The sequence below is a fragment of the Neolamprologus multifasciatus genome, chromosome 4 (assembly GCF_963576455.1).
Source record: "Neolamprologus multifasciatus chromosome 4, fNeoMul1.2, whole genome shotgun sequence".
NCBI classification, from domain to species: Eukaryota; Metazoa; Chordata; class Actinopteri; order Cichliformes; family Cichlidae; genus Neolamprologus; species Neolamprologus multifasciatus.
In genome coordinates this window covers 11,179,520-11,203,253 of record NC_140442.1, presented here as the reverse complement: position 1 = coordinate 11,203,253, position 23,734 = coordinate 11,179,520, and the positions used below count along the sequence as shown (strand labels likewise).

Here is a 23,734-nt window from a genome sequence, read left to right as displayed (position 1 = left end):
ATAAAAAAGAAAAACTCATCTGGGTTTGGGGTGTTTACATTTAAAATGTAACAAAATAAAAGAATAAGTCTTTCAGATTCTACTTCTGTGCACACAACAGCTCAGTCAGCATATTGAATGCATAGACTGAGCTGTTGTAAACTTAAATCAGTGACACAATGGCACAAATATTATCTTATATGACCAGATATCATGTTTTATTTGTTTTTTTCTCCAACTTCAGAAATGACATAACCACTTCAAACTCTGAAATGTGCTTAACATTTATTAAATCTTGAAAAAAAGAGAGAGAGAAAATACTTTATATGCAAAAATGGTATATACACATTGCTTTTAACCGGAAAGGCACCAAAGACACATAAGCAGTTACTTGGATAAGTAATGCTGCTAGCTGGCTTCATGACAACATAAAAAAGACATTGTATGACAAATTAAAGTGTGAAAAAGCAACATTATCAGCCATACAATTAGCTTTCACTTTTCTCTCTAAAAAGTAAGATTTTTTTTTTTTTTTATTTGAATGGTTAAATCGCTAATAAGACAATAGTGGTGTTGCAATAGCTAAAATATATATTACTTATTACATAAATACAATAGTCTTAATGAAATACATTTTATTTACTCCCTTTTGTGGCTACAAACTGTCCACTATGTGTGCAAGCAAAAAAGAAGAACATGAAAACATCCTTAATACAAAGTACAATTTCTTTCAAACGTGAACATTTGCGCATCTGCAATAAATTATTTTTCTCTATAATTTCAGGATGTAACCATGAGAAAAGAATAGGTCCTGCATATCCTTATTACTGCTAAAGGTCTGAAATTAACTTAAGTGAGAATGATATGGCTGTGATTGTCTGAACATTAAAGTGTTTGTATGGTTGTTTGAATCTGCTATGATGGGAGAGCCGTCCTCAACTTCTGGTGCTACACACTGCTAAAAACCAAAAGTAAAGTATTCTCCCACAAATGAAATTCACCACCCGGTGACACTCAAGCACTATCGAGGGTAGAGAGTGGCATGCTTGAAGCAAATAAAAACTAGCAGTGGAGCAGACTGCAATGAGCCATAGGAGGTCAGGTTTTTAACTGAAAAGGTAAACAGGAGAAGTAACTTCCTCCTAAATATTAATGGTGTTAACACCCAGTGTAAAGATGGCAGCAGCACTCCTCCTCCTTCCTCTCACACTCAGAAACTAATGCCTCACTAGTCTGTGGAATGAGACAAGCACTTGTACTATTAATGGTGCCTGAAAATGACTTTTAAAAAAACAACAAAAATGACAACTGTATATTGTGATGCAAGACTAGAAAATAGAAAATAAAATGTCTTAGTGGTTCAGGTGGCTTAGGTAACTGGGATGGGGAAAAATGTCATTGAAGCCATGATGAGCACACTGGTAGCACCATTCTTCTTCTTCTTCTTATATGGTGCACCTCTTTCAGTCAAAACATGTCATCTGCATATTTCTGGTAGTCTTGTCCATTAGTGCTGTCTTCTTTATGATCAGTCCAATAGGAAGAATTGCATACAGTTTTTTTTTTAAATGTTAAGTGTTTCACTTATTTAGAGTGATGGTAACATAAGATGTAGGTATGTAGCCTTCATCTCCATTGTTCCTACGGACACGGGTCCAACCATCCCCTTTGTCCTCCTCTACCACAGCCAGCACCTCCCCTTCCTGCATAGCGATGGTCCCTTCACTGGCACCTGAAAAAGAAAGACAGGCTAGAGATAATTTCATATACGGATGTGCTGACACAAACCTTGCTCAGTCAAATCTAGAGAGGAAAAAATGGATTCATAATTTTATGACTGACTTCTTATTTTGTGTTTGTTGTGTCTGAAAGTTTATTAGATAACGGTATAATTATGCTACAACCTACAGGTAGAATTTCAAAAGCCAAGCCAGCACTATAATTTTAAATTCAATATGCATAGACATGCATATTGATGCATAGACAATTGGAAAACACACTCCCTGGACTTATTACTGTCATATAGCATTCTGTAGCCATAATGAAAACTTAGAATAAAATTGTCATTGTACATGTACAACAAAATTGTGGGTGTGCCACAGCAACTGTGCTGGAATGAAATATAAACAGTAGACAGCAGGGATAAATAGCAAACAGGAGAAATATATTTGAAAAAATAAGAGAAATGCACACATTGGAAAACAAAATAGTTGCAAAGTGCTTGGAAGTAGTGCAAAGAAAAGACTTTGTCTGAATAGAGTGTGTGAGTGGCCAGAGTGATGGGGGTTACTCTGACCATGGCTGAGATTAGTGAGGTGGGTGGGCAGGGGTGGGGGCGATATTGTTTATTGACGGTCTGAATGGCCCAGGGGAGGAAGCCGTTCGTGACTCTGGAGGTGTGGGAACTGATTGACCTGAGGCGCTGGCCAGAGGGCAGTAGGGTGCAAAGGGTCACCTGTGATGATCAAGGTTTTTCTGAGATAGACGGATCTGGAGATGGCCTCCAGTGTTGGCAGAGGGCAGTCAATTATTTTTTTGGGCCAGTGTTAATTATCCTCTGTGCAGCCTTCCTGTTCTCAGTGGTGGCCTCTGCGTACCAAACACCCACGCAGTAGGAGAGCATGCTCTCCACTGAGGAGCGGTAGAAGGCCAGCACCAGCTTCTGGTCCAGGTTATTCTTTCTCAGGACATGGAGGAAGTGCAACTACTGTCGGGCCTTCTTTACCAGGCCGTTGGTGTTGTGGGTCCAGGTGAAATCAGCGGAGTCCAATTCCACCCGTTCTCTATTTATAAAGAGAGGGAAGTGGACCTGTCTGTGTCCATTATGAGTTCTTTTGTATTGAGGACGTTCAGCTCCAGGTTATTTTCCAGTGCTGACTGAGTATGGGTAGATCAGCTGACAGCTCAACTGATACCCTTCACACATGCAGTTAGATTTACCAAAAAAAAAAAAAAAAAAGAAAGAAAAAAAACACTTTGCAAACCACGTCCACCTCATATTCTTCTTTCATGTAGTTTCTGACTTAATCAGTGTCATGTCTGCTGTCATTAAGGCTCGCTTTCTTCACTAAGCGAGCCTTTCTGCTGTTCTTGCTGCCTCCAATTTCCCATGTATGAACATGGAAGTCTGGAGACATCTCAGAACAGAGCACAAATATTACAACCAAATTCTTAAAAAAAACAAAAAAAAAAAAAAACAACTTAGGATGCTGTGTTAAATGTAAAAACAAACAGAATTTGGTTTTGAAAATCTCACAGATCCATATTTTATTCACAATAAGACAGAGGGAGCAAAAAATGGTGTAAAGTTTAAAAAGAGCATTTGGTAACTGATTAGGTTATTTGGCAAAAGGTCACTAAAATGATGAAAAAAAAAAAAAAAAAAAGACATCCTTGCAAGATGATGCAAGACAATTTTAAATCTACTACAACGGCGTAACTTTGTAGTAGAAGAGTCTGGATGTTCAACTGTGATGCCTGCAGTCGGAAAAATATGACCAAGACAACCCGGGATTATTGAACAGCAGACAATAACAGGAGACAAAAGTCCAGCAACTACACTCTCGAGTTCCCCGATTCTTACAGACACTGTTGTTAAAAGAAGATGTGACGCTACACAGTGCTAAACTTAGCTCTGCTCCAACTTTTTTCAAACGTGTAGGTGCCATCAAATGGGTGCCATCAAACTTTTTAAAATGATAGTTTTCTCAGTTTAAACATATTATATGCTTTCTCTATTCTGTTGTGAATAAAATATGGGTTTATGAGATTTGCAAACCACTGCATTTTGTTTTATTTGCGTTTTACAAAACATCCCAACATTTATTGAAAATGGGTTCACCCATACACCTCGCAGGAGATTAAAAATCTTACACTGTAGTGGTTCTTACTAAACAGTGAGAAATAATATTTCCATAACTCAGCTTTTTAGGAATGCAACTCTTGTAATCACACATCCTAGCATACAGCATCAACTCACTATGCCTCATTTTGAACAACAACAGTAAGTCGATGAGTCCATTAGTTAAAAAAAAATAAAAAAATAAAAAAAATAAATAATAATAATAATAATAATAATAATAATAATAATAATAATAAGTGTATTACATACCAGGGAAGTTGTACATGGCTGTGCATTTCCCGATAGGAGCAGCTAGGTCTTCATCCTCAAAGTCATCATCAAACTCAGCATAAATGGCTTGAGAAGGATCAGGAGTGCTTTCATCGGAGTAAGCTCCATCAGGGCTGGAAAGAAAATAGACAGGCTTCCTGTACAGAGTAGACAACAAACCTGTGTTTTAAAGTAATGTCTACCAGCAGAACGTAATCCTACCTGTGTACATCATTAGCTCCATTATTGTTAAATGAGTGGGCCTTATAGCGCAGCGTGTCTCCTCGACCTCCAGCTTCAGCGAGCCATGTCTACTCAAGAGAACGGTCCCCCAAAAAAAGCAGAAATTTCCATCAATCCATTATTCTGCCATTTGTGTGACTAAATGCTTTAAAAACTTTTAATTGGTTAGAAGAAAAGGCTGGAAACCTATTGACCTAATAGTTTATTAGAAATAACATATATGGGCCACATCATTTGACAGCAGCAGAGAGCTAGATTACCTCATATTTGCTCTGCTCTCCTCTGAGCCGCTCTATATTCTGGGATGTCTGGTTGATTTGGGATGCCAGGCTGGCGGGGTCTCCCATTTGAGGATTTTTCTCATAAACATCTTTCATCTTTCCCAGCGCTTCACTGAAAAGAGAGAAAAAAAGAGAGCGATAGACAGAGAGAGAGGGGTACAAAGGAAGAAGAGGGAAAGTGACTTTCAGTAGAAATCAGTTCCCTGCAGACCTCAGGAGTGGATAAACACACAGAGACATGGCACAGTTGTGTACTCTGCATGAATATTATATCCACTTTCCCAGTGGAGAAGTTCTAACAGAGATGGTTATTAATACACAGAAGGATCCGCACATGTGTGTCTAATATACACACACCTCTGATCAACTTCCTTTTGTAACTCTTTGCAGATTTCATCCAGTTTCTGTTGTAACCTTTTCCTGCGCTGCTCCGGAGGGAGGTGGGCAAAGTCCTCTGTCACTGTAGGCTGCAAGAGGGTACAGGAAGGGGGGGTGTTAGCACTGAATGTCTTCTTACACTTTCATAATGACAGTTACCGTGGTGTGAGAACTGGAAAACTGCGGAGGAAGCCTGTGGTTTGTGTTCAGCTCAGGAGACGTCAAACTAAAAACCATTTCAGCTCTTTGAGTTTCATGTTTGTTTGGTTTTGAAGCCAATGAAGTACAGAACATCAGTGAGCTGAACACAAAACCATCACCCATGGACCAATAACCACATTCCAATAACTTCGTACAGTCCCATCTCTTATCATCTTCACATTAAAAAAAATAGTCTTGATTTACATGTGTGACACGGAAAAGTGCACGATTGGGGCTATTTGGAAAACCGGGTTACTGATTGCTCAGTGTTTCTGTGTGCCACCAAGCATTCCTCCCTTCCTCCACCACCAGGTGGCCACCTCTTCAATACAGGCTTAAGAGGACAAGCCCTAGACCACATTACCTTATGCAGGATGCGGCATATTGAGGCCGTTTAGGGCAAAAACCAGCAGAAACTTATGAAGTTCCTGCTGGTTTCTGCTGGAAACTTCATAACTTTCTGCTGGTTGAGAAGGGAAACTACAGAGAATTTACAATGAATGTGAAGGGAAATTACAATGAAATGAGCCATTGTAAAGAAAAGGTGGCAACTTTTTACGAGTCAAACACCTCCACACCCCAGCTTTGTTTCCTGTATTACCATTATCCTCTCTGGAGTAAACTTCTGAGGGGGAAAAAAAGAAAGAGTATGTGTACATAAAAATGGTGAAATAACCTTAAAGTGGCTTTCTTGCTTTTCACTTTTTACTTTGAAATGAATTTTAATTACATTTTTTATATACATAAACATTAAAAATCAGACTGTAAGTTTAATATAGCATGTTCATGTCCTAAAAATATAAATCAAATTATTCATTACAGGAATTCAGTGACTCTTGCAGAGGCATGAACACAGGATGATGTGTAAGCCCTTATGAGTGAACGTCTCCTGGCACCCGAACCGTCTTCTGTGGTGACTCACCGATCTCCTGAGTGTCCGGAAGGAAGAGATTCTGGGTTTGACTGTCTTATTGATCTCCTTCAAACAGTACGACAGGGGGTCCCGGCCAAACTTGGGGGAAGGGGGTCCGTTAGGTGAAGGGGCAGGGGGAGTGGAGAAAGGAGCGAGCAGTGGAGAGGACAGCTGGTGTGGGAAATGAGCAAAGTACCAGCACCCAAAGATAAGGTACACAGACACAGATTGGTGTATTGGGGAAAGAGAAGGGAAGAATAATTGAAAAGAAGAAGGGGAAGACAAGAACAACAAGATGACAAGGGAAAGAAAAAGACACCGTCAACACCTTAAAGCACACCACAAAGCAAGGAAGACAACACTGAAGCCAACCCAGCACATGAGCCCAATAAGCATGAAAGCAAAAAACACTCTCATAAACACATACATCAAGTAATAATTACAAAAAAAAAAATCCCAAAACACTAAGATTACACAGCAAAACAACCAACCACAGCTCCCACATTGGTGCCACAGCAACCCTGCAGCCAACTTCAAGCCCAGCTGATGGGCAGCCTGAGCTCCAGTGAGGAACTGGCTGAAGAAAGCCTGCGAGGTTAAATTACTTTGCATTTTTTACAGCTTTAATTGTTTATTAGTAATAGCAGTAATATAATCATTCATAATAACAACATATTTACTACCCAGTTTCAATGCTAACAATAACAAGACCTAGGTTTCTAACTATGGACTCGATATGATCTCTCTCAATACACCCAATAGGCTATAGTTACTGGCTTGCTGAGTATCTATAGACAGTGGTCAATGTGTTTCCAATTTGGCTGCAAGTCAGTTACACTGAAAATAGTTATTTTGTGATGAGACAAAATTCTAAGAAAAATGTTTGATTCACAACTAAATATATATATGTTTAAAGTTCAACCAGTACTATTAGAAGTCTGACCTATATAGACAGAAAATATCAACTCACATTAGAAGTCTGACCTATATAGACAGAAAATATCAACTCACATACCAGAACAGTAGCTATAAATAGCCTGCTTAATTACCACAGTGGGATTCTGCACATGGATTTTTTTTTTTTTTTTTTTGGGGGGGGGGGGTCTAATGAGTGCTCTCTGTGACCTATTAGAAAGAGGTTAAACTGCAAACATGTCTGGGTGAACTAGACGCTGAGGTGTACATAAATGTAGTAAGGTGGGTGGGGGTCTATTAGCTAAATTACACAGGAGGCTGATGGCTTCTAGTCTCCAATAATGAATGTCTACGAGAACCACACACAGTTTCTTGTGTAAATACGGTGAGCTAGAAGTACAACATTGTTATTATATGAACATCTACTGAGGAGGTGCTGCTTTTCTTCAGGGTTACGGGGGCCTAAATACAGGAGAGGAGTTAAGAATGGGAATGTTTAGGAGCTAGACATAAACCAAGAGCTCACTCAAGCCGATATATTCAGCCTCCTATTCACACGGCCGTCCTAATTGGGAAAGCATGACTGATGATACAGAGCACTGTGCCACACACATACACAGAGCGGGAAAAGTGCACAGCCAGTAAGACATGCAGAGAGTAGAGGGGTGCTGAACAAGCAAACACTGCAGGGAAGAAAGAAGGGATCATTTAGAGCTAGGACTGGAGGTGGGGGACCATTAGCTTGTTAGTGGTCAGCCACTCATATCACCGGCTTAATTTTGGACCACAGCAAAAGTGCTCCATTGAGTTAAGATTTACAATGTAGCGCAGCTCTCTTGCTCCAAACACAAAGTCATACGCAAGAACGTAAATGTCAATGAAAACATTCAGGTCATAAACATGCGACTGTAACTGGTCAGGGTTTTTTTTTTTTTTTTACCTACAAAATGTGGTATCATTCTGAAGTTGGCACAAAGATTTTATTGTGTTGCAACACATAATGGCAGGTTCTGCACAGTATAATAGAAGCAGTGTGTTTGTGGATGCCTATAGAGAAAAATTCAATGTTGTTTGGGTCCTGTGCTGATGAAAGCACAAGCACAGCAGAATGCTGCCTGCTAGTTGACCTATTGGAAACCAGGGATAGGGAGGGTGTGGGTGGGCAAGGTTTATACACTGACAGCCAGTCATAGAGTCATGCAAGAGACCTTTTCCAGAAGTGTTGGGGTGTGTGAGAGTTCCCGTATAACTCAGTGGCAGAGGGTCATGCATTATTATTCTGAGCATTAAAGGTAAGAAGGGTGTGTATGTGTGTGTTGCAAGTGTGTGCAGCTGCAACCACAGGTCCACCAGGGGTGCTCTCTGTAGGGGATTTCCTGGCTCTGCCATGCAAGGAGTCACACACTAATCTGCCTGATTGCCAACCTGAAGACTCACTGATTCATTGAAAAACTTCAAAAAAATACAATAAAGGACATCTGTGTGAGTGTGAGTCCATGTCATTAGGCTAAATTAGCCTAATGTTGCACTCTATAGTAAAATCTCCTACCTTACTTCGCTTGCTGAAAAGCCAAAAGTTATTGGTCTTCTTCTTCCATGGGTCAAGGGAGACTTTAGGTGTACCGAGGCTACTGTCCGAAGAGGCTCGATTGATCCCCTGACTGTAGTCCTCAAACTCCAAATCTCCCGGACGCTCAAAGCCCGACTTATTCTGCTCTATTACAATCATGGAGTCCTGCATTAAATGCAATTATGGATAAGAGCAATTAAGAGCTATCGTCAAGCAGATTTAAGGCTAAAACGAATTAGCTGTACAAAGCCATGCTTCACATTAATATCCGTTCTTTTCTCTTTTTTTTTTCTTTTCTTTTTTTCGAGATCCACTCACATTCTTCTCATTAACATTAGTTCCGGCTTTAGTAATGCCTTCCAGGCACTTGCCAATGATGGGCATCACATGCTTCTCTGTGTCTGAGAACAAGACGTAGCCTTGTGCCAACTTCTGTATTCGCCTCTCATCCAAATCCTGCAATTTCTAGTGAATACAAATTAACAGTTATTTACAAACAATGCCATTATTAGAGATAAAACAAAGCACAATAGATAGCAGCTAAAAATGTGTATTTTAAAAAAGAAAGATCAGGTTTTTACTAAAATATTGAAATCATATACATATTTATCTGAAACAAAATAAACAAGTTGTAGCTGTTTATGATTTTCAAATAGCTTTAAAGCATAACTTTGACATACATCATTTTTTTTAATTTCTCATTGATTCATAATAACTAATACATGTGTTACCAGTAGAATTTCTGCTAAAACCTAAAATAATGATGGTGGTAGGTTGTCATTTTGCAACAGATAATTGACTTACATTGAAAATGAGAGGCATGTCACTAAAATAGAATTGGTTCTGTTCTTTGTTGTATTTCTGGAGCTGAGCAGCATAGTCGTTCTTACACTCGTCTGCTACGTGTGCTCTCATGTGAGCTTGCTGTTTGGCCTAAAATCATGCACAAATAAAAACAGGTTAACAAAGCGCATCTAGCATTACTTTGGACGATGTCAAATAGGATATGGATATTCAATATGTTTCCTGTTTACTTTTTCAACATCAGCTTTTGTGGCATTGATGTCTTGATCTGTCTTTTCTGCATACTGTGCTGCACGCTCTGCTTCTCTCCACTCTCTCTCAAAGCGCTTCTTACTCTGGTGTGGATGGAGGAAAGAAACAGAGAAAGAAAAGGAAAAACATTACATTTGGTTCATTTAGCAAAGAATTAACTCTTAAGAGGTTACACAACTTTAAGCAAAGGTCATGGCAGGTTTGACGGAAAACAGGTCTTGTAGTGCGAGGCGGTATTACCAAAAAATTGTATCTCTGTAATACTAGATTCTGGCCCTCTGACCTACTTTAACACATTACTTCAATTTTATTTTGTATTACATAAGTGCGCCTTTATATTGGTTTACAGCTACGAGTAAAATGTAAATAAGGTACACACATTTAACTGCTCTTTAACACAATTATCAGTTGGTCACATGGCAGCAATTGAGTGCATTCAGGCATGTAGGCATGATCGTGATGGCCTGGTGAAGGTCAAAGCACAATGGGGAAGAGAGGTGATTTAAGTGACTTTGAACGTGGCGTGGTTGTTGGTGCCAAATAGACTGGTTTGAGTATTTCAGAAAATGCTGATCTACTGGGGTTTTCCCCTCACACAAGCATCTCTGGTGTTTACAAAGAAAGATCCAAAAAAAAAAAAGAGAAAAATAGCCAGTGAGCAGCAGTTTCCTGGGCCAAAATGCCTTGTTGATGCCAGAGGTCAGAGTAGAATGGCCAGACTGCTTCGGGTTGATAAGCAGGCAAGTAACTGAAATGATCACCAAAGCACAGAGAAAAGCTTCCTGGAATGCACAGCATGTCAAACCTTGGAGCTGACGGGGTACAGAAATAGAAAACCACACCGGTTATCACTCTTGTCAGCTACAAACAGCAAACTGAGACTGCTATTCAGCACCCTTAGTACCAACTGAGTACAATTAGCACTATGGTACCATTCAAACCCCACAGCCTACCTGAGTATTGTAACTGACCACAGTGTGCCCATGTCGAGATGGCTGCTTCTAGTAGGGTGACTCGCTATCTCACAAAGCCTCAATTATCTCAATCACAGACACCAGGATGTCAATCCAATGGAGCATTTTGGGATGTGGTGAAATGGGAGATTTGTATTATGATTGCGCAGCTGACAAATCAACTATGTGATGCTATCATGTCAATAAGGACCATAATTTCTTAAGAATGTTTCCAGCTCCTTGTTAAATCTATTCCCAAAAGACTTCTGAGGGGAAGTCCGTTCCGAGGGGAAAGATCCATCCAAACTGGAACTAGAAAAGTGGAACTAATAAAGTGGTCAGTGAGTGTATCACGAAAAAGAAATAAAACACAAAAACAAAAAACAAAACAATGAATTCATCTGCAATAAAGATCTGTTTGGTACAGGAAGTCCTCAACAGGCTGCTTAGTAACCTTTAGCAATGTGCCACCGTTTTTTAAAATTTTTTTTAATTCTTTCTTAAAGTCAACAAACGGTTTATTAGGATTTAAAACTCTGTCTGCATACTGGAGTAAAAAGCAACTGGATGGTGTCCCATCACCGGTAGTTGTAGCCACTTTGTGTGTGCTAGGCCTCACATCCATTAATTCAAGTCACTGAACTGGACCTCGCTGCTGGTAGTTTTGGACCATTCAGTGTTGGTTTGCATGGGTTCCCTCTCAATGCCAGCACAGCTTGTCCAGTGACCAATGTAATAATAGTACACAGTTTCTTGAAATGTCACAGTAGCGTATTTTTACTTTTCACCTTTATAGTAGTACTTGGAAAAATATGTTTTAATTTATGATGTCAGTGCTGCATACCAGTTTGTCCAGTATGCAGCACAGCAGTGGAAATTCAAAAGGAGGCTTGCTTTCCACTCTGTTCATCTGATTTTACTATAGACAAATGTAGTCACCTGACTGAGCACACAGAATCTAGAACCATTCACTTTATCTTTCATTTTTTGCACTCAAATCAAACATTCCAGTTTTGGTTATAGAGAAATCTTTTTTTTTTTTTTTTGGTGGTACTTTAAATGTTAACATGCATTGTAGAAATGACTTGTGTGCTGTGTTCATCAACCTTTAAATTCTAAGAGTAAACTTACACTGTCAAGCTGCTTGTAGGTGCTCTCCAAACTCTGCTGGGCCTTCTTGGCATCCATCAGATACTGCAGACATCCATAAAAATAGAGTGAGAGGAGGGTCAGATGACAAAAAGAGAGACAGCCATGTGCAGGGGCAGACAGAATAAACAATGACTGCCTAAAGCCACACAGCACAACAGACAAGAAAACAAATACCAGTGTGTCTGTTTGAGACATCACGTCTTCAGTAGAAGCCTGTACATGGCTGCTCTGTTCTAACAGGAAAAAGCCAAAGCATTCCTCGGAGAAATGGCACACCACCACTCAGACCATGCCTCCCTCAGGAGACTCTAAGTGAGGCTTCTTTCCTGCCACAGCAGTAAGATCTCTGCATCTCCACTCCTCCTTATCACTGTTTGTTGTATATTCTAAAGAAAAACCCCATTTGGCATGTTGTCAGAACGTTGACGACTATGGTGTAACAGGCACATGCACAGTGAGTTCTAGGTGTTTTCATTTACGTCATTTACATAACGGGGGCTTCCAGTGTCACACAGTATGACTCAAACCAGGAAGTAAACAACAAAACTGTTAAAACAGCATGGACGTGAAACAAAAGTGGCCTAGTACAAGACAGTTAACCATCTGCAGGTAAAGAGTGGTATGAATGGGACTGTGGGAAACGAGACCAACTAAAATGAAAACATCCCAGATTATCTTTGTTGCCACAGATTAGAACTTTAAAGACTCTAACCCTCATCCATTTCATATCGAGCTCACCGTCTTTCGTTCCTGCTTAAGATCTTGCAGGTACTTGGTAAGATCGATGCAAATGTTCATCATCAAGTTCTCTGCAATTAGCTCTCTCTGCCCCGCATAATCGTTCATCTCTGTCAGGATGTCCAAAAACGCCTGGTAGCTGGACATCCTATCATTTAAAGAGGCGGAGAAAGGAAAGGGTGGAGAAAGAAGGACACTGTGATGAGGCAGCTGATAAGATGACAAACAGACAGGTTAAAAGAGAAGTTTGCAGTGGACCACGGCACGATAAGACATTTATAGCTTCCTTATTCCTGCTTCCTTCTAAAGGCATTTAAATGGCAACGAAAACAGCAATGCACTACTGCGTGGATAACAACACCAACTAACTGCTTGGATAACAGGGGGAAATGAAGGGAAAACCTTTAGTTTCAGATAGCAAATAAACTTAAGGGCTGCACCAAAGTCCAGGATTATTTTTAACTATAGATAATGCAAAGGTATCCTAGTAGATTCCACAAATAAAAATATATAAATATAAATAAGGGAGCTCTTCTATAAGAACAATCCTGCAACATAACCAACAAACACTCACCTGCATTCAGGCTCATCTTTGCTGCTTCGTTTTTGGTTATACTTCTTTGAAAGGTTCCTGTGAACAGTGACAGATCATTAACACAATCTGAAATGGGGAAAGGGCTGAAACGGCAGATGGCAATAGAAGACAACTCGCTGACTTAAAATGTTCTTATGTAACAATTTGATTTGTTTCCACACCATAGGATCAACAACAGCAGTCCACTATGAACATATTTAAATAGCTGTTCTTCCTCCTTTCACTCTCCTTCTGACCACTTCCTGTCTATCATGCGCCAGTCTGCTCCCGCTTCCTCTCCTTTCCAGCAAAGCTCAGCACTACAACAGATGGGGGCCTACAAACTGGGAAACAACCGGGAGAGGAAGGACTATGTAAGAAAGGCCACAGGAGAGAGAGAGGGAGAGGAGAAAGATACAGGGACACCAAGCTACAGCTGGAGAATCGAGCTAGTGTTTCACACACAAGTTAGATTCAGTCCCACAGTGGTCATAAGACCAACAAGCATTTCATAAACAGCCTTTTAACAGGCACCCATGCAAACACAAAAGGACACATACGCTGCAAGCTGCTTTGAGCAACACACTTGTACACAATTCTTTGTGGCAGTTGGGCAACAACAACATGAAAAACAGAGGAGGAGAGAAAAAAACAAAACAAAAACAGGCCTACCTCAGTTGTTTGGCATAGTTTTGCTCAATCTCTGTCCTCTCCTTCGCAAATTTCACATACTTCTCTACCAGCTCCAGGCCAGACTGTGTGTGCTTTTCAATGATGTCATATTGGTCCTGGTGGAAGGAGCACAACACAAATAAGGAAAAAACAAAACACAGTGAGATGCCAAACATGTGTTGAATTCTAGGTAACGACCGGGATGTTGCACTGGTGGACTTTGAGGTCACCAAATTACATCTTAAGCAGGGGGGGAATAAAACAAAAACACATCAAGGTTTGTTCTCGCATGCTAGGTCCCAAGAATGCTCGCCACATGTGCACAAGATATTGGCAACCGTTTCTTAACTTCCGCTAGGCTTTAAATCATGGGGGACCTGCGTTTTTCTTACGAGGGGGAGAGAACTGTCAGAAGGACACAGAGGTCATGCTTCTCAGGCATTAAAGAAGGAGGTGCTTTTCTCTTCCTTATGTGGTCAGACTGTGTGGAGTGAATAGCAACGTGACGTCCGATTCCCTAGAAAAAAATTTTTCATGCCAGTTCCATTTACAGCCGAATTTGCTGACTTCTCCTCATCATTATGCAGTATGACTGAGGCATATATGGTTTCTGTTCCTCTTTCACTGCTCTCTTTATAACACCTTCAAGCTCTGACAAGCCTACTAAGAGTGAGAAACAATGCTAAAGACTTGAAGCGGAGGCATGTTGAAAGGGGATTCCTGACGTGTTGAGCCACGTTATTCTACACCCTTCCCGCTCTTCAGGTGAAACAAAAGAGTTAAAGTCCACATAAATGAGATGGCATTTAACCTAACTACAGTACACAGTTCAAAGTTAAGAGTAAGGCCTGCAATCCAGCGCTACAATAATGCCTAGCCAGTAGCCAGTAGGCACTTTGGGGGGTTTTAATTAAGGGTCAATAATTGTGTAACTGTAGTGGAGAAAAGGAGTGAAGTAAGCAGGATTAGTGTATTGCTGAAAATGTTTCCTACTTAAAGGTAAGCGATGACAATTTCTGCATGATTTAAAATGAAAGATTATTGATGTGGATTAGAGTGTAGTAATAATACTAATAATAATTCTTTTAATATATGAATACATTTGGATTTGCAGCATATTATGATTTACCACACAGTTTTTGGATAACAGTAAACTAGCCTCACATGATTCCTGGATCACAAAGTTAGTGCATGTGACAATTTCTCCTAAATTACTCGTATCAGCCACTTAAAACCTAATCCCCCTAAATGAGTGATTCCTCCATCAGGCCCCAGTTAGATTCATAACTGGAGATGTGTCAAAGTGCAAACCAAAAACCAGGAATACACCAATTACAAAATTCAACTCATGTTTAAAATTGCATTTTTCTTTTTAGTTTTTACTGACATTTCCTCTCCATTTTGGGAACTAAAGTAAAATAGACCTCATTACACCATCTCTGAACATTTACCAAGCACCAAGTTTTTATGACACAAGAGATAAAAGTCAGCCACTGCCACTTAGAAATGTCACACCCAAGACCCTTATTTGGGAAATAATATATTAGCGCACATCTATCAAAATCTGTTTACACATGAAGTAACCAAGAAGCTAGAGGCAACAGGAATAATAACACAACTGAAAGCCATATTATTCAGTCAGGAACTTGTAGGAATAACTACATGTGTACGAACTAAAAAGCACAGTAAGTTATGAGCTTACAATACCTGTTAGCACCCATTCAACTTAGTCCTGAGGCCTGACCTAATGCTGTTTTCAAACTCATAAGCTTGATTTAGTCTTCTGCAGGAAGCATCCTAACTTACGATGTAACTGGAAACCCCTCTTAACCACAACATTCCACGCCACTCAGGTCACCACAGGCTGTGTCAACCCGACGTGTAATTACATTTCTCAAGAGGTGCAAATCAGGTTACGGCATAGGGTTAAAAGGGGTTTCCAGTTACGATGTAGACTTCCCACCGAAGCATAAATCAGGCATTGGTAGCCCCCAAGACAGGTTATCAGAGGCTTTAAAATAATGTCCAAGACTGGACAACAGCTGGTTAGTCAAAATGCATTAATGCAGTGCCTTCGACTTGCAGGCAGATTACTTCCGACATATTACAATTATAAATTAATCACTCTGATTGGTTTATTTTTTAGATTGTTAGTTGCACCACTAAGACAGATCTACTCATCATATTATGAAGACTTGGAAAGTTGTGGTCTGCCTCTGTAGTCTGGAACAGGTCATTTGAATAGATAAGCCCTTTATTTGCATATTCAGTTTGTGGACTGCCGACCAGCCTGTGGCACAGTGTGCAAAAAGCTTACTGCTTACTGTGGAGATTTAAGGGGAGGTTGGAAACTACAAGCTCTGCTATGTGTAACCTCTTTGTGTGGGCTTGACCTTAATCCAGTATTTAGGGTCCAATTTCAAAAAACTATACTTGAAGTATTCCTGCCAATACTGAGTACCATTCCAACATCCAGACACTTCCATTGAAAATACAACTGCAGATACTTATTAATGTTGGAAAATATTATCGATCCAGGAAATGTCACCATTTCTATATCAAGATAAAGCAATGCAGAGCAAAATGGTTAAAAGGTCTGACAATCCTTTAATGGTTATTTAATAGTTGAGGTATACCAGGTATATTTTAATAAGGTCAATGGATATTTATCTGGTAAAGCTGTATGATCTCAGTTATATCGTCTGGATGTTGGATGTTCAAGTGTGATGCTAAAAATAATTGTGATTAAGCCCTTTTTTTGGTGAACATTTTTCACACTGATGAAGAAAACCCTTTAGTGAACTGCCTGTTTTATAGATCCAACAGGAAAATTGAACTTATATCAATTGAACGGGGCAATCATGGCTCAAGAGTTGGGAGTTCGCCTTGTAATCGGAAGGTTGCCGGTTCGAGCCCCGGCTTGGACAGTCTTGGTCGTTGTGTCCTTGGGCAAGACACTTCACCTGTTGCCTACTGGTGGTGGTCAGAGGGCCCGGTGGCGCCAGTGTCCGGCAGCCTCGCTTCTGTCAGTGTGCCCCAGGGTGGCTGTGGCTACAATGTAGCTTGCCATCACCAGTGTGTGAATGGGTGGATGACTGGTTGTGTAAAGCGCTTTGGGGTCCTTAGGGACTAGAAAAGCGCTATACAAATACAAATACCATTTTTATATCAGAAATTTGTTTCAATTTAAAAAAAAAAAAAAAAAAGGATGTTTGGCTTATTTGTTATCAGTAGGAGTATACCGGTATTACAAGAAAGTCTTCACATACACACTACCACATCTGTCCTGCAATATCACCCCTAAAAAGCATCTACATCAGTTTAAGCAATTATGAATAAATGACATGATCAAAGAAGAGTGGGAGGGGTTTCCACGCTAAAAAAAAACTCCATCAGACACACGTTGGGAATAATTTCAAATAAATGATTAAAACCATTTCTGGGTAAATATTCAGTTTCTATAAGTTCCAAAAAGTACATTCTGTTTTTTCTTTAAAATTTAAACCACTTTTTCTGGGAATGAGGTTGGATAACAGAGCTCATAGAGCTCATCTAAAGAGTTCTTCAAACTTTTCACCTGAGGAAAGTGAATTAGAAAACATTTTTTAACTTTTTAATGGGTGTTGGTAACATAAAATTCAAAAGTTCATTGTTGAAAAACCCCAAATGCTTCAACCTTTCCTTTGTGGTCTTTGGACTATTAACAAAAAAATACCCATATTTAAATTGTGACCTCCTTTTAGTCAACATTCTACACAACAACCCATCTCCCCTGTGATGGACTGGTAACCTATCCAGTGTATACCCCATCTACTGCCTTGGGCTCCAGCACCCCCTGCAACCTTGAACCAGCATGTGGCTAAGAAGATGGATGGACAGAGAGTATGTCAAATTTCTTGTAAGCAGTTTCGTAAAATACTGAAAAAGTCGCATTTGGTTATCTATAAACCTCAAGATAACAACTTAAATCTGAACAAGAACGCCCCACTTAAAAAGCAAAACCATTAAAACTATCTTAAAATAAATCAAAACAACTTGAAAAGATATAATCAGTGTCTTTTCAAACACCATTCAAAGCCACAGTCAAAGTTATGTATACAAGTCCCCACAGAGTTTGTACTGAACTGATTTTCATAAGACTAAAACAACTTTAAAATGAGCATGTCATGTTTTAAAAGCAAATGTTATGTTGGTGGCTTGCACGACTGCTTTTTATTTGTTCTTTTAACTTGCCTTTACCTATAGTTATTTTTTTTATTTTTTTTATGGAGTAATCGCTCCTTTCCTCAGGAATACTTTGAGCCATGACTAGCATCTTTATCCTCCTCTTATTTCATCGTTTTGAAGGATAGTCTAAATATTCTAGTTCTGCCCTGGTAATTATACAACTTCCAAATATAGAGAGCCATAACCTATTTTGTACTGCACAGATTTATGTATGTGGGGTGCATTAAAAGTATGACAGTTTACTTTGTTCTTCAACTCCCAGGTCTCATCTAAACCTCTGTCCTCAAAATAATGCCAAAAGAGAACTGGCTTCAAGTAAAAGCCACACAATTTCTAAAGGAGGCACCCTGAAAGTCACCAACCTACAATGCTTGGATGGATATTTCAGCCTTGAGTCACCCTGTCATCTTCAAAATGAGGGGCCAGGCCTGGCCAGAACAGGCCTTACTGCAGTTCTGAGGAGTGCCCTGGTAACACTCACTATCACAGTTAATGCCCAGACAATGATCTTGTACTCTGTAAACTAGTGCCTTAAAATAGCCATTGGATTAACGACAATCAGGGGACAGATGTCATAGAGCTGATTTGGACCGAGGAAGGGCCCTCTAGCCAAACATTAAAAAAGCCAATTATGCCTGAAGGGCTTTGTCCAAGCAGGCAGGTGAAGACATAGCCTACAATGAGATTTTTTAATGAAATCTATATTGACTGAAAGCAGAACAGTTCGCTTTCCTGTGAGGGATTTCCTCTAAAACTAGTGAAACAACTACATGCTGTAAAACAGGAAAGCCTTACAAAGAGACAAAGCCTCTGATTAATCCTGGGGTACCACATTTCTCTGAGTCAATCAAAGTAGGGCAAAACTAATTAGGCTGTGTTGCACCAGCACATAGGATGGAAAAGGGACAGGGGAAGAGGCCTAGGGGGAGATTGTAATGAGGTCACAACCTCACTATGCTCGTCTTTGCAGTGCTCCATTTTACATATTCAGGTTTGTTGAAAATGTGCATGAGCAACAACAGGCTTTGTCTGGATTCTGGAGAATGTCATTGCCTTTACAGCTGCATCCAGGAAGTGGCTTACAGCTGGCTACCTAGCAGTCTGTAAAACACAATTCATTCAAATCCAGTATTTTACCAAATCATCGCAGCACATGGGAATAAAACTCTCTCTCAATATGCACTCTTTGTTGAGTAAAAAAGAATCATGGCACTGAGATGGACACATTAAGGGATTTACTCATGAAACTTGTTCGCAAGGCAAATCACAGCATGTGATTTCATCTCTATGGAAGCAAGGTGTGCCAGACTGTACACAATGAACCATCCCACGGGGCACAACCCACCTCTGCACTGTTTAAAGGCCTTTCTAGATGTGAAATAGTGTTTTTAGGCTGATATCAGACAACTGTTGAGAGTCATCTGGGTCATAAATAGTCACTTGATCCAATTAATTAATTAATACTTAGATTTGGAGGAAAGAGAGGGACGAAATGATAAAACAAAAGGTGTAAATATATATATATATAATATGCAAAACGTGGATCCTTCATTTTCCAAAAGTGCTTGTATGGTTTTGTATGTAAACTTAATTCTTTTTTACGTACTAAAAATTGAAGACATGGCTGGAAACATGTCAGTATAATCCTGAATGCACAGCTGTGCACACAGGCGAGTTACGCCGCTTCTGGATACATGTATGCTTCCTCGCCGGAGGTCATGTAGCGTTTTTCACTTTCTCATCCCGCAATGCTAAAAAAAAACTGCACTGCAAACCTGACACCCAGACAACCTATTAAAATATCAAAGGAGACAGAAGCGAGACAGATGATAGACTCACCCAAAGCTCTGTGCCCCAATCCATGTTCAGCTTGTTGGCCAAGCTGTCTGACTACCCCGAATACAAAGAACTTCTCCAAAGTTATCCCAACAGCTCGGAGGACGGCCCTGGCAAGTATAATCCCAACGTGATAGATCGGTCGTAAACCTTCTCCGGTTTATTCTCTCTTCAGCACACACAATACATCAACATTATGATCCTGCAATTAATTAGATGTGCCAGTCGTTAGTCTGATTCTTCTAAATATTTTACATAGCGAGGGAAACAGGGACAAACTAGCTTTCGTATCCGCGTCACTCCCAAATCCTAAGCCTTAAAGGGGCAGTAGCCTGAAGCACACACGCTACCAGCCAGGAGACTGTGCTGCATCCTGACAGCCCGCACTGGTTAAAATTACTTCTGTTCAAGACGTGTTCTTATCTAAGATGGTTATTTTAAAAAAAAAAGTCCTCTGTAGGCTATAAGCTCCGGGAATTCTGTGCTTCCATGATAGAGAGCGTCCCCCGGACTTTCCCACGTGAATCATAGCATTATGTTCATCATCGATCAACAAGCAACAGGCTGACTCGTTCTGGCAGTGCCTCACCGTCTGATTCAAATCATTAATGACTCAAAATTAAGTTCTCATGCAAGAAAATAGGCTACTCTGTTTAATTTGCTTATGTGCAGTGACGCTTAATAAGGTCTACAATGAACACATCCACTACTTCCAGACTGAAAAACAGCCAGACTGTAATGGGGGAACGAAAGACGGAAACTATAAATGTAAGAAGATTTAAATTCAATCTTTTGAGAGATATGAAGCTACGAATACTTCATACAAAGGGAAATTGAAAATGTTTTTTTTTATAGGAAAGAACAAATAATTAGGTTACTCTGCAGTTAAGTTTTCACTTCAGTTTTCAGAATCCTGTAAAAACCCCTAGCACTTAACACTGGTTGATGACAAAAGGACATCTATGTCATTTGGAATTTTGTCTCTCTCTATTTTTTTTCTTCTGAGAGTTTTGAAAAAGGACCAGGAGGATGAGAAACGATGAAACGAGCAACACCCAACAGGCTGGAAAGTGTGTGTGAGCATGTGTGTGTGTGTGGAGGGGGGGGGGGGGGGGGGTTACCTGTTTAGTTTTGCCTGTGAGATAAGCAAAATAAAATATAATATTTCTTCTCACCTCTTGACATTGTTTAGTTACATTTTTTATTCTATATTTATTTCCCATATCTGTCCTGCACAGTCAGCAAACATATCTTTTATCACAAGTGTGGCAAATCTTGTCTTTCTTCCAACTTTATTCTCTCCAACACAAATGTAAACACCAGCACTGGTAGACGTGGCTCTAGTGATAGTGATAGACTTCTGGCGCCTCTTAGTGGTCTCATTTCACAGCCGCTGTGAGCTGTGTAGATCAAGCTGATGTTTGGGGGAGGGAGGGTTACTAGAGCTTCAAATAGAATCACAGTGACTCACGATGGATCTTCAAATCTCACAACAATTTCAGAACGCGACAGTGATACAAGGCAATCTTCTACAAGTAGACTTATGAAGTTAGAGCTTTTCTTTTCTTTTCTAAATTAAGAAATAAGTCAACAGTATCCACTGAACGGCTACCCTGAGGTACCCCTGAGCAAGGTACTGTTCCCAGGCGCCCAATGGCTGCCCACTGCTTTACATAGTGAATGGATTAAATGCAAAGAGGAATTTCCCCACGGGGATCAATAAAATATACATTATTATTATTTTTAAAGGATGCGTTAGTAAATTAACTGTAAGATAAATGGTGATTTAAATGACAAGGTGCAGGTTGCATTGCTGCAATAGAGTGATCCTAAGATTGTTTGTGTCCTCCCCATCGCATTTCCAGTTATAGACAAGAGGAGGGTTTCCCTTGGTTTCACAGCTCAGGGTAATATCAGTGCCCTGAAGTTGATAGATATCATTGTGTTGAGTTTAGTTCAGGAGCATCAAGAATGGCAAGCATAGTTTTTCCACATTTAAACAATGGATAGCTAAACTGAGTTGAATGTTTTTTTGTTTTTTAAATCTAAGCTAAAAGTTAAAATAATGCTCTGTTTGCCTGGACACAGTGGGATGTTTACTCACAGTGTTCAGAAACAGTGTTAATGAGGAAAAAAACAGGACGTTGTGATGTCTCCCTTAGTTATGCTGCAGTTGACGTGGGCTGCTGAGGGGATTTTTATGATACGCTGGGCATTTATTAATCTCTTTATCTCTTTAAACATCTCTGGGTTTTTTTTAGCCTTTTTGTATTTAATTATTCTTTGCTCTCACTCCAACCAGTCATAGCAGAGGACTGTCCTTCCCTGAGTCTGGTTCTGTTGTTTCTTCCTGTTAAAAGGAAGTTATTCCTTTTTTCCTTCCCATTGTACAAGTGCTTGGTCATAGAGGGTTGTGTAATTGTTGGGGTTTCTCTTTGGTATTGTATAGTCCAGGGGTGGGCAATCTCAGTCCACGAGGGCCAGTGTCCCTGCAGGTTTTAGATGTGTCCTCGAACCAACAAAGCAGATTTAAATGGCTAAATTAGCTCCTCAACATGTCCTGAAGTTCTCCAGAAGCCTGGTAATGAACTAATCATGTGATTCAGGTGTGTTGACCCAAGGTGAGATCTAAAACCTGCAGGGACACCGGCCCTCGTGGACTGAGATTGCCCACCCCTGGTATAGTCTTTACTTTACAATTCGAAGCACCTTGAAGCAGCTGTTTTTATGAAGTGGCACTATATAAATAAAACAGAATTAAATTGAACTACATTGTTTTTCTGCTGATGTTCACTCTCAAATTACAGGATTCATTATTCAGTTTTTTGGTTTGATTGTTAAATGACGTGTCACAATGATTTTATTGTTTTTATACGTCAGTGAAGTATTGAACAGGAACAAAACTGATGACATCACACAGCAGCCAGTTCTGCTTTTTTGGATTCTCTGGAAAACAACATTAGATAAAAGTTAGTTACATATACATCATCATTTTTAATTTTCTTAGCATTACACTGTATTCATTTCAAATATTTTTTTTTTGTATGCAATAGGTCTTTACTGCAATTAATGGGAATCATCTAGATTTATTTTTGCACTCAAACTTTCAATCTAACAGTAGCAGTGAATGGGAGATAAAATGTCTTTGTTTTTAAAGCTGGAGCTTTTATTTCTCATTTCAGTGTGCTGGTAAACTTTACAGAGATATGATTTCCTCCATAGTATTCTACAATCTTAAGTGGATCCAAGATAAGAGAGTTGAGCTCTGTTATGTCAGGATCTTTGCCTCCCTCTTGTGGTTCAGGCTACTAATGCATTTGACTAAAGCTTGAGCTGTAGTTCCTATGCTCCTATGTGTAAAGTTATATGCACAATCTTTTGATCTTTTAGCTTCAACAACTCTTTCCACAAGTTCATGCCTTCAGTCTTCCTCTTGAAAATCAGTATCAATACACTTTTCAGCTCCTTAGGCTTCCTCTCATTCTCCAGGATTTTGTTAAACAATCTGGTTAGAGTTGACTGTCCTCTCTCTACCACCACAGGTATGCCATCTTGACCAACCACCTTTCCACTCATCACCCTCTTCATAGCTGCCCTCACTTGCTCCTTACTAATCGGCTGCACTTCCTGATTTTCAACTAGTCCTCGACTCTCTCATTTTCTGCATTCAACAGCTTCTCAAGTACTTCTTTGAATGTTGTAACTAAATAAAGAATCACAGTGATAACAGATACAACAGCAGAAATGACCTTCTACCCTTTGAGGAACTTTGAGGGGCTCAGAGTTCCCCTGAGCTGGTACTTCTCCAGAGTGAAAATAGCCAGTTGAGGTGGTTCAGGCAGGAAGCGTCTTATGCACCTCCAGGCAGTGATGATCAGGCACTTAAAACAATACTTTGAATTCCATATGCAATAGTATCTCAGATTATATAATCC

General features: G+C 39.8%; 1 protein-coding gene across 4 annotated transcripts; it reads right to left on the bottom strand.

The window, feature by feature from the left end:
- Window positions 1-242: 242 nt before the first annotated feature.
- Window positions 243-20,326, bottom strand: trip10a (thyroid hormone receptor interactor 10a). Of its 4 annotated transcripts, XM_085157109.1 has the most exons (16): window positions 19,803-20,326; window positions 13,737-13,852; window positions 13,065-13,121; window positions 12,491-12,638; window positions 11,732-11,794; window positions 9,626-9,730; window positions 9,396-9,524; window positions 8,910-9,056; window positions 8,571-8,756; window positions 6,116-6,277; window positions 5,795-5,818; window positions 4,972-5,081; window positions 4,594-4,726; window positions 4,313-4,401; window positions 4,091-4,224; window positions 243-1,711 (listed from the first exon to the last, which is right to left on the bottom strand). In XM_085157109.1, the coding sequence occupies exons 1-16, from the start codon at window positions 19,824-19,826 to the stop codon at window positions 1,560-1,562; spliced, it is 1,779 nt and encodes a 592-aa protein (XP_085013235.1). In that variant the 5' UTR covers window positions 19,827-20,326; the 3' UTR covers window positions 243-1,559. The 4 variants fall into 4 exon arrangements, with proteins under 4 accessions (XP_085013235.1, XP_085013236.1, XP_085013237.1 ...); XM_085157110.1 differs by lacking the exon at window positions 5,795-5,818 and having other exon boundaries at window positions 19,803-20,324; XM_085157111.1 differs by lacking the exon at window positions 6,116-6,277 and having other exon boundaries at window positions 19,803-20,322.
- Between the last annotated feature and the right edge of the window lie 3,408 nt (window positions 20,327-23,734).